Source organism: Leuresthes tenuis, unplaced genomic scaffold (genome assembly GCF_036924035.1).
Source record: "Leuresthes tenuis unplaced genomic scaffold, fLeuTen1.0.hap1 SCAF_6, whole genome shotgun sequence".
NCBI lineage: Eukaryota > Metazoa > Chordata > Actinopteri > Atheriniformes > Atherinopsidae > Leuresthes > Leuresthes tenuis.
Genome location: NW_027325360.1, coordinates 21994051 through 22006020, shown reverse-complemented (window position 1 = coordinate 22006020; position 11970 = coordinate 21994051). Strand labels below are relative to the sequence as shown.

At 39.4% G+C, this 11970-nt stretch overlaps 1 protein-coding gene across 2 annotated transcripts in view; it reads left to right on the top strand.

Moving 5' to 3' along the window:
- Window positions 1–802: 802 nt before the first annotated feature.
- Window positions 803–11970, top strand: part of pdlim2 (PDZ and LIM domain 2 (mystique)) — a 32674-nt gene continuing 21506 nt past the window's right edge. Inside the window, exons 1-3 of one of the 2 annotated variants that reach the window (XM_072388230.1) lie at window positions 803–878; window positions 7814–7926; window positions 10427–10578. In XM_072388230.1, the coding sequence (XP_072244331.1) occupies window positions 7834–7926; window positions 10427–10578 (245 nt within the window). In that variant the 5' untranslated portion in view covers window positions 803–878; window positions 7814–7833. The remainder of the gene's footprint in view (window positions 879–7813; window positions 7927–10426; window positions 10579–11970) is intronic. The other variant, XM_072388231.1, reaches the window with a different exon arrangement.

Sequence of the window (11970 nt, the reverse complement as noted above, 5' to 3'; positions counted from 1 at the left end):
GCAGTCATCTGCTATCATTAAGCTGAGGTTTTAAGTTTTATTGTATTTCTTGGATGCTTGACACGATTTCAGTGATATACTACTATATTGTGGTTGACTATATAACTGATTTTGCCAAGGTTTATGCAAGTTTATAATACTAAAAGCCGTTGTCAAACTAGTGACGTGGCAGATTTTCAGTTGAAGTACTGTGATCGTACCGCTTTCCAAAAAACATTGAAGTTTCCCTAATATTTCTGCCATCGTGCTTTTCTTTCCCACGCGACCCTTTAGAGAGTTTAGTCAGTTTTACATGTCGCTTTCTGACGTCATTGCGTCATACATTTATCTATTTTTTTTTTTTGCATTTAAAGTTTAGAGTAGTAGTCTAATTAGCGACCTGGACACACCTGTGGAGACAGGTGGAAGCCGCTGGACAATTAAAGGCTGCTCCTGCCGGAGCGCGCGCTGCTCCGCTCCGTCAGCAGATGGCGCGTGGGCTCAAAGCGCAGCCATTTCTGTATTAATAGCTCAATTATCTCTGCTACAGCCTCCTCTCCTCCCTCATCCGTGGTGTGACACGCCTCTGTTTGCTGCCTGTGTCAACCCCTTTATTTTGGTAACGGCACATGGCACCGCAAACTAGTCCCAGTTGTGCCAGTGCGTGCGCAGTCACAGGTGGGGTTCGTGCGTGCCATCTTTAACATTTTACAGAGAAGGAAGAAGCGGAGACTCATATACTGACGGAGGAAACTCATTTTGGAGATTGTCTTTGACAGGCTGAAGTGAACTGGGACTTGTCCCCCCGAGTGTTAAGGGCTTTTTTTTTTAAATTACTGTTATTGTCGCCGAGGAACGCGGCATTTCAAAAAGGAAAAGGCTCCCTAAGTCACACCTTGGTGAGTGAATTAAATTAATCAAGTAGCCGTATAATAATATACACATTCCTTTTGGCTGATTGGAAAAAAAATCTGAATTTGATTTGTTTGACGCAGCTCAATTAATCACTCAGCACCTTGTCTGTTCGAAGTGCAGAGGCTGACTATCAATTCTGATTGTGTTTTATCTTCTTTTATGGCTGGTAGGTTTATTATGTTTAAGTTTACAGTCGTTATTAAAACCATTGCGCTCATTAAAAAGTGTGGGAACTTGAAAAAAATGTAGCGAAGCCTTGTTGTACGCTCATTATGTGGCAAAGTGTATTGTACTTTCGATACAAGCTGTTCTGGCTGATGATGCATGATAGAGTTGGAAACTGCAAGTTAAGCCCAAACTAAAAGCAAGTTTCCAGTACCCGTGATATACTTTCCATCCATCCTGTATCCAGGAGAGTAGTGGAGGCATTTTTATGCACAGTCACTGAGATTTATGGCGGGCCTGGACCAGGTGTAGCTTTCTAAAACACCATCACATTAGTCCATCCTCTGAAGCTGCTGTCTGAATTTCCTCTTAAAAAAAAAAAAAGTTCTTCTGTTAGCGGTGATGACTCTGAATAAGCTTGTCCTCTTGAATGTTAAAACCAGCTCTCCAATGCTGGAGTTCTTTCTCTCAATTCTTTTCCTTTCACTGCAGTTCTCTAAAAGTGTTAAGAGATAATCGATCTGGCTGTGGGCTCAGCAGAAGGGGAAACTACTTGTGGTGTTGAAGAGTACAACCCATACCAGTCACAATGAAACCACCATGTTCTCAAACCCCCAACGCCTGCTGTTTGAATGCATTTTCTATTGTATCTGAGTGTGGTTGCCTTTCATGTGCATTTTCTACCTACTCTCCTCTTTTTCTTTGTGCTGGTTTCCCGATGGCTCTGTTGCTTTCGTTACTCAGCGAACACTCTGGTTAAAGCCATCCAGGAATCAGAGCTGGACCACCGTAACTCTGAACGGAGTAAATCAGTCTTCAAGAAAACATCTAACTTGGAGAAGGATACCTGTTTGTTTTACAGTTATGGTGAGGTTCTAACTGAGGCCTGTGAATATTTTTAGTTTACTGTCTCAGTTTTGCATTTTTCTCAGCTTCCATTACTGGCAGCTTTACTGTGTCATGCAGGAAGTTGGTACCATGTGTTTAGTCTGAAAGATGAAAGTTTGTCTTTTTGGATCACAGAATTGTGGTTTTCAGCCTTAGCAGAGGCAGAGCCCTAGCAGTCTTTTTTTTTTTTCTAACTTTTATTGCTTTCACTTTTTTAGGTCTGTGAGGCAACGTTATCAGAAAACATTAATTTTCCTGAAGAGTTTGCAATTTGCAGCAGAGTACTTTGAGTTTGCATGTCAGGAACAAAGTGGTTACTGATGCATCTAAAACAAAAAATACGACAGCACATGTAGAGGATGTGGTCTGGCCTTATTCGTGACGAGCAGTGTAAGATCTGCTCAGTGGGAAAACTGGTATCAAAAGCTGTAAATATGACTGAAAGAGCGATCTGCAGATGTTCGGTCTCCTTGCCTTTATAAGACTTTGTTCAAAACTGACCCGATTTGGTCCACTATTATATTTTTTTAAATCTTTTTAGAAAATGCCTTTTAAGATTATTTTGCAAAATGAAACGCTCCAGGAACATGCAGCCTAACATCCCCCCCCCCCCCCCCCCCCCCGAAAAAGGAGTTACCCACAAATATTACAGGTATGTATCAGTCCATTATTAATTTACTGACACATGAGCAATTCAAGATATTGCCTAGAGTACTGACTAAAGCTGATGGACCAACACCCTTTTTGACATCATCAAATATTTGTTATTGTTTGATGTTTTCTCCTCTCCTTAGTGACTACAGATACATTTGAGCAAATGGGGTGTGATTTTTAGTGAATGTACGGCAAGTTATTTCACTCTTATGTTCAGGGAGAGGCTTGTCTTGCATTCTTCTGCTTTTCATTCAGAGGGTGTGTGTCCAGGTAGGTGTTGACCTGTCAGTGTGCTGTGACACACAGGTTAAAGTCAACAGCCGCAGACTACATCACTGACATAGCCTGTGGAAAGCTCTCACTTGTGTATGGCAACCAGTGGGAGCCTTGACAACCGTGTGATTCATACCTGGAATATTCCCCTGAAGCCACAGTGGTTCATCTAAGAATGTTCCTTCACATCAAAGCTGAGCCAGAGCTCTGAGCTAAATATGTTTGTCTGCCGTGTTCATCAGCCATTATTTTAGTGTTTGGATGTCAAAAAGCCAGTGCTTGTTAATTAACATTGAGTGCATTTTGAGCCACAGTTAAAGGAGAGACAAGAATCTTAGGTTTGGTACTCTAGTCCATCAAGCAGTTGATTAAGAGCTGTCAATGGAAAGACATTTTAGTATAAGAGCTGTCTACTTAGTAAATCTAGTTCCATAAATTTTACGTTAAATTCACAGTGCAGCACATATGGTAACTACTTGTTTTTCCACATTTTGTGTATTGTTAAATGTAAATGAGGTGCTAATCCTCATTGTTGGCTGGCATTGTTAAACACATTGATGGTAATTGTTTCCTGCAATGTTTACTGTACATTTACTGGTTGGCTATGTCAGCGTGCTCTATCAAGTATTCTTAACAGAGAGGACTGTTTTGCAGCATCAAACACTGATTTAACTGTAAAGAGGGCCACTGGTTGACTGAGACGTGGTAACATGTTGATCAAAGTTAATCACTTATAAAAGGCAGAATGCACTTTTTCAGACTTGTTGGAACGGGCTTAACTCAGTGACCATAAATACAGATTAGGTAAAACTTGCATCAAAGGTTGCATATCAAGTAGGTGTTTGTCTGTGCACTGAGGCTCTTGCATGTGTTGGAGAGTTGTAACGCGAGAGTTTGAAGCTCTTGTAACGAGAGTTGTTTACTCTGAATACAGCACAAGAATATGAATGATGGACTTATCTTCTTTTTTTTTTTTTTGTACTTTATTCAACAATCAGTAATGTTAAACAGTTGTAAAAAAAAAGAAAGTGTAGTTCCATTGTTGAACAATTGTGTCCATTTAAATAAATGTTTAAAAAAAACTTGAAAATTAAACCCAGGGGGCTGTCTGCGTGTTGGAGCAGTGTGTTTGAATCGGTCACGGTCTGTTCTTCCCCTTCATACCTAATGTTTCTGTTTTTTGCCTGTAGGGACAATCCCTCAGACATGACAAGTGCCAAAAGGCCTTAAACATATTGAGTATGTACATGGCAAGCTTGAACTTCCCCTTGAGAGCAAGAATGTTTGAAATGTAGTGAAGTGAAGCTGTATTCAAAGAGACTATGGGGAAAAAATCAGTTCGAAAATCTATAAATGCAGACTCAAGAGAGTGCCACAAAGAGTCTGATTTTATATATATATATATATATATATATATATATATTTTTTTTTTTCTAGTCTTCAATTCGCAGCTTGCACAGTAAATGCAAAATTCTTATTTTGTTGTTATTAATCAAATCTATCATAAGACAAAGTACCATGAGCACATTTATTTATCAACTGAAACTTTTCTTGTGTTATTGGTATGGCTATAAAAAAAAAAAAAACTATCCAAAACCCTCATGATAATAGATGCATTGTCATATAAGCACTGAATATACTACCAAACAGATAAATATTCACTTCATCCAGCTGAAATGAACTCCTGTTCAAATATGATGGCGTTTTTATAAGGTAAGAGTTATCTGATGTTTCCCCTGAAGGCCTGAAGATCCTGAACCTTCAGTTCTACTACTGTGTTCATGCTTTATTAGTTTAGCCAGGTGTACTTTCATTCATGACTGAGAACTTGAGCCAAATAAAAACACTGTCTCAGAAATGATGCAGTCTGTCAAACATGAAATCTTATTGTTTGTTGGTATGAGGTACATAGTGGGTCATAAACCTATCTGTCAGAAGTGAGTGTTTGTTTCGCATTCCCAGTTTTCCTCATACTGGCCTCCTGCTGTGCATCTGATGCCGTGGCCATAGAACTGACTTTGACTAGAATTTTTGTCATTGTGTCTTGCATGTCGAATTGTGCTGGCATATTGGATCGAGCAGCAAAAGCAACTAGATGTCACGAGAACAGAATTGACCTTTTATGTATACTGGCAAGTGCCCAAGAGTACCTTTTGTTGGATAGGGACGTTTCATCAGTCTGTGTTCAGCACTTTGCTTTGTGTGAGCAGCAGCAGTCTTTTATAAGCTCATCAGTCAGTCACCAATTAAACAAAGCACATGAGTGGGCCACTTATCCTTACTACTACAGTGGGTTGTTTTTTCCTCCATTCTCTATTAGCTCTGCTGCATAGTTCCAGCATCCTTTCATTATCATGTTCGCTAGCCTTTTTATGGTGTGAACAGTGAATATTTGCACAGAAACAGTGGGGTGTTTGGCTGATAATGGTCACTGTATAGGAGAAGCTGCTGAGACTTATGGAACTAATTGACTCCCCTAGAGGCTGGGAAAGTTTGGGGCAGCTGCTACCTGTCATTATCTCAACTGCTATTATTTCTGCAGGCCACAGTAATTAAGAGATCCTAATAATAGTGAGCCTAGTAGCTCTGCTAATTGGCCTAGACTCTTAATGAGTTACTAGGTATGCACTGTTTGTCCCAAACACTTGTGGAATGTGCAGACAATGGTAGTGGACCAGCATTTGAAGGAATGTGTATAGTGTGGCTGCTGCCTCAGACCTACTGAACTCGTTTATGCTCCTCATACTTTGATGGACTCTTATAACTGTATTATGCAATAATGTAATCATCCACACACCTTTTATTGCTTTATTTAAACAATGATTAAGGTTGCCATTAACATAGTCGGCTTGTGTGTATTAGTAAATACTGATGCAATGCTGTATAATGGGCATCATTCTAAGTACTGTAATTTGACCCTGCTTTTATGATGATCACTATGCAGTAAACCCTGGTGATATAGGGACATTATATAACCAGAGGTACAAAGATCTAATTAACACTCACTTTTAAGACAATGTATGCTGATCAGTTCCCATATAAAATTCTCTCTGTGAGGTTTAAGTTTTGCATTTACTTAGGTGAAGCAAGACCAAGTGTTGATAGCTTTGGTGTAGATGTTTTTCTCTTTGAGAGAAGCAGTCTATACTTAAAAGCTCTTATGGCATCATCTGGAAAAGCACCCATGTATTACTTGTTGCAGTAATGTCTTAAGCTGAAGTAAATGCACCTAGTCACAGGCACAGCAGCTCTGTGAAAGTGTGTTTGGACTGTACACGTGTGTATGTGTTTACGATCCTGCAGTGCTCGTCCCATTATCACATCATGACGCCACATAGATCTGTGTTTCTACCTGCAATCATACTTCAGACATGCTTCATCTACAACTATTAAAAGAGCCTTTGAAAAGACAGTCAAATTACAGGTTACAGTTAAGTCAAAAAGCATCAGCTTCACCAATTTAATGCTTTAAGGTATATTTTTCTCTGGTTTGGGCTCTCAAATCTCTAAGCAGAGGGTGTAAATGTGTTAATTATGACACATTAAGATAATCTGATTTCTGTAACTGGATCTGAATTATGACAATACACCTTCTGCCCATTAGGAGTTAAATGTTCAGGCTTTATCCTATTAGGACATCACTGTCATATTTTGTAACTCATTTGATTACCCTTTTGTACCTTGCTGATGGGGACTTTATCATCTTGTCATGCTGTTCATGTACACGGTGATAGCTCGACCAGAGGCTGTGCAATTAGTAAATTAGTACCCAATGTTTGGCCTAATTTTTTTTCTAAGCATTCTTATGTGTAGCAAACTATATTTGGATAATGTTTGTACATATTCAAAAGTTCTTGCAGGCTTTGAGGAAAATCTGCCTGCCACACGATAGTGTGCGCTACATTTATTTATTTTTTTAAATCCTATTTTGAAAGCTCCATCCCGAGTGGTAATTAAAGCCTTCCATCTGGTGCATCTGTTTCTCATCTGTTTTTCTAGAACTTTTTTCACATTTCTGATGGATAAAATTGATCAACAAAGACATAACAGAATCTCAAGGCATACAAGCCAGCACAGTGTTACTAACTTTTACTACAAATATGTAGTCAAGGTTCAGGGATTTGTTCCATATCAATAAATGAGAACAGAAGCTAAGCTTAACCTTAACATTATGATTTATTCTTCTGTTAAAATCCCACTAATGATGTTCAAGTCAAGTGCATTAGAAATGGAGCAATCAGTCAACCATTCTGCACAGGGTTTGTCTATACATCTGAGTCTCCAGTGACGTGAATGTAGACACTAGATTTATAGTAACAGATTCAGAAATGCACAAAGGACTTTGTATAGTGTAGAACTTGTTAGTCCTGCAATCTCTGACCATACAAACTGTCAAACAAATCAACTTAACAGTTAGACAAGTTTGTTTCTATAGCCTGCTCCCACATGTCTCAAAGAGCTACCATATGTGATACATACCATATCAAAGTCCACCACTGTACTCGATGCATATACACTGTCTATAAGTATAGATGGGCACAGTTACCACACAGAAATGTTTAGCTCATTGTGCACTGTAGTAGCATGAATGGTTGTTGTTGTTTTTCTTGTTTTGAAAGAGCATTTGGATTCAATGAAACACTTTTGGCTCTGCAGACACTTCAGCAACATTAGTCATGTTTCTTTGGTTTTAGTTTTTTTTCCCCATTCCTATTTCATGTGGTTGCACAATCCATGTCAAGAGAACTTAGGCCAGTCAAAGTGAAGTGCTGGTGAAGATGAAAGGAGGGTCATGGAAATGTTCACTGTCTTCACCAAGTGATCTGATGATAAGCCTGGAGCAATATGTGACTGAAAACATTCAGCCGTATACATGTTAAGGTCTGACACGTCGTTCATAAATAATCTTATGTTTACTGGCTTTCTCTTTTCTTTTTAGTGTTTAGATCTGATCACGCAATGGCACTAACAGTGAACCTGACTGGCCCTTCACCATGGGGCTTCAGAATATTTGGAGGAAGAGACTTCAAGAAGGCCATAACTATATCAAAGGTACTTGTGAACAAGAGCATTTTTTTTCACCTTACTATACTCTGTTTTTTCTCAAAATACAGCTTGTGGTGGCATGTCATGAAAAGCAAACTTCCTCACTACATTTCTTTTCTTGTCTTTGTTTATGTCCGTTGCTGTGTTGTACCTATTTCCTTGACTACTGAACTTTTTAGAATAGAGTGGAAGTAGACTGCATTAGAAGGAAATCACTGATTACAGTTACAGTGGAAACTGAGGTGGGAGGTGAGGGGTTCCTGATCTTAATGCGTTTGTGTCGAACTATAGTTATGTGCTACTCCCCGTGTATTGCCACGTGTGTCGGTGAATTTCTACATAAGCGTTTGCATGTTGTTGTTACTGACCATATTTTCTCAGTCGCAGTTTTCAATAAAAGGAATAGAAGAAGTGGAAACGCAACCACTGTTGGCAGACAGTGCAGTAAACACAACCAGGAAACCTTGTTCAGACTAACTTCTGCATGCCGGAGACACCCTGACCTGCCCACTGCATATCCTTGTCTTTACAACACATTTCAAGTCATCCCGGAGTCAGTTTTTATTCTTCCCTTCCTCTTACAGCTAGACTCCCCCAGTAGCTCCTCAGACCATTAAAGATGGATTATAGCAAAGACATGGCAGGATACCAATGCTTGAAACAGCTGGAAAAGTGTTAATTGTTTTTGTGTACTTTATAGCTTAAAACAGTTTGAAAAACAGATGCTCGTGACAGATGCTTCAGTCAAATTTTCTTCTTCCTTTCAGTGAACAACACAATTTACATATCTCAAATCTCAAACAGCTCTGTGAAGTGACAGGAATTCCTCCTGAAGGACCAACTTCATCACTGAAATTTGTTTGAAAAACCCAGCTTGAGAAACGCCCTCTTTTAGCCCATCTCTGGTTAAGTAGTCGGGGTTGGAACATCTGAATAGTTTGGCGTTTGCACAGCACTGACATTGATGCCCTCTTTTATTGCTGTTGGTCTGAAAGACAGTTTACCCTTGATTCTTTTGGTCTTAGACACTAGAATAGTCCCCAATTGATCTTAGTTTATGTGAAACCAAGGATGTCCTGATCAGACAAGGCATGCACCATTATGGGTCACCATAGCGATGCTTATTTGTCTCTCTAGTGGGCTCACAGACATGGCACCTCTGTCCTCATACTTTGCTTAATTGACTAACAAACTGCTAACCGGCTTTATTATTGCATCCATTTTTATTGAAAGTGGTGTCCATCTGCACTGATGGACTGTTCTGCTTTATTTATGAATGAAAAAAGCCAGCACTGTGGCAAATGCCCTACGTCCCTCTAATGTTGCAGCATTAACGTCCTTGTTTTAGTTTTTGTTAAAGATGACCTGTGTGAAGGTGTATCGCTGAGACCCTGGACTAAAGCAGAGAGTCATGACATGGATGTTATGTTTTAGCCCAAAAGTGAGGAATTCCCTCTGATGTGGTGGTAAAGTGTGGGCTTCGACATGCAGTGAAGCTGGTTGCCAAAGTCGGGTCTCGTCAAACCACCATGCTTTAATGACCCTAGAAAAAATAGATACAGTTCGACCAAAACCAGACTTTAACAATGCATGCAAATATGTTGGTCCACCCAAAATCAAGTTTCTATTTTGGTCGGATTAACTCACACAAATAATGTAGTTGGGTTTTAATCACTCCTGCATGTATACGCTACTGCCCTAGACAATTTGTCTTTGGCTCTCTGTACATGCTCTAAGGTACCATCTTTTTGGTTCTTTTTGTAGAAACAGTAACGCACGTTTTTGTGTTAATCAGCCCATTAAGATGATGTCGACTTGCCGTCGCTTAAATAATTATCAGACTGCCCCTCAGCTCTGATTTTAAAAAAGCTGATTTTTTTTATTTAATTTTTTTTTAATTTTTTTTAATTTAAAAAAAAAAAAAAATTTATAACCAAATCATCATTTTACAAAATCATCATATGGGTAACTTTAATACAACACCTGTGCATAGAATTCAGCTATACTTGCTTCTTTTTCACAGTGCACTGCTTTTTGGAGTAGAACTATAATAATGATAAGAACTTAATTCCACTCCTGAGCATGAATACTGGAACAAGTAAATTTGTCCAATGAACTTGCCAAGTCAAACTGTGATTGTAGCTTTACTCAACTGTGCATATAACTATGCTGAGTTTCACGCTTATTTCTCTGGAGAGCCATGATTATATCCGCTGTTGTCCAACACTTCCTTGATTCGTATGAGAGAAATCCTATTGTGTGTTTGTTGGTGTTTTTATATAAGCACTTTTGTGTATAGATGAAGACATTTGTGTTAAGGATTTAACAAGTGTGAAGCAACTCTCAAATCTTTTTCTCATTTGCTAAGTCGACCACTGTCAGACTGTCTACTCAGTCATAAGATACTGAGGTGTTAATGTTTGCCACATGGAAAGTATCCCTAAAGGCTTTTGTTAGAACTTGAGGCCAGAAGGACCTAACTTGAGCTCCCTCCTCTGTTTGACAGGTCAACGGGGGCAGCAAGGCAGAGCAAGCAGACCTGCAACCTGGAGACATAATATTGGAGATCAATGGGGAGAACACATCAGACATGCTCAATGTGGAGGCCCAGAACAAAATTAAGAACTCTAAGACCCATCTGCAGCTGGTCGTGGAGAGGTAAACAGTATGCAGATCTGCTGTTAGACTAATGTTTGCACTATAGATACTTAAAGTTTTTGCATACAAAAAAAAAGTAACCCTCTTTAGCAGAGTTGCTCATAAAAATATTTTTATGTCCCCAGTGTTGATTTTTCTGCCAATGCCATAATCTTTCTTTTACCTCTATCAGGCAAGCACTGTACAAACAAAACAACTGATTGTAATCAGGGGAAATACCAGCATGTTTGACAGCCACACTGTACCCTCCTCTCGTCCCTCCTTATAGACTTTGTTTTGAGATTTTCAGACCTTGTTTGGATGACGGGGAGTTGGCTACTTAAAAGCTTCTCCTTTAAGTCAAGACTACTGTTGGCTGGCATTTTGATTAAAGGTCCTCCCTAAATTCTCATTTGGTCACTGTTACCCCCCCAAGTTACTTTGTTTTTGTTAGCCTCTCTTTTGTTGTGTACACACACACACACACACACACACACACGCGTGCGCGCTTCCACGTACTTCCTTCTCGGATGTCCTACGTCCATGTGAGTGAATTTTTCCTTTCTGACCTCATGTCTCCCACCAAGCCAGAAAAACCATTACTCCCTGTCTGCCCAGTACATTGCCCCTCTGTAGCTCGGCTGTGTCTTTAATCCCACTCTGTTAACTGTTGGTAGTTTTCAGAACTCAAGACTTTGATGCACCTTGCAGGTTTCTGTCCTAATGTGACTTCTCAAGTATATTCAATTCAATTCATAAGAGTTTATTTGTCCTTGAGGGGGCAATTTGTAAGGCACGCAGAATTTAATGCAATAGAATGCTTCAATAGATAGCATGATAATTAAGATATTAGTTGTTTGAATTATGCTCAGAAAAGCTCCCAAGAAGGTAGCATAGAGGGTAGTATAGTGCTTGTATTGTTCTTCGCTGAGGTGAGGGCACTCTGTGTTTTGGCCTAAAACAGATGCTGAGCTGGAAGACAAAGCAGTGATGTGGGCACTGATTGTGATCACAAAGGGTGTATCAACCCATCCCAAAAATAAAGAAAAAAAATTGTTTAAACTCTGTGCGGAGATGTCGGCTCATTCAACATTCATCATAGTCTGTTGTTAAAAAAATTTATAGTCTGCAAAGCAGCCACACCAGCACTCTTAACCTTTCAAATCATTTCAATCTGGCTTTGTTTGTAGCTTCTTGTTTAGACTTCCTTGTTCATTGATGCCTTGTGGCTGATGTCATTTTGACCAAAGCCTGTTAAACTCTCTGATCCCCTTGCTCTCTTTAATGGAGTTAACCTTCAGAGTAACTCCTGGGTAGAATTTTACCGCCAACCCATAGTTGGACAGCACACTGGTTTTCTGCTTTCTTTTCTTTGGATTTTTGTGCTGAATATCTGGTTACATTCATATTATT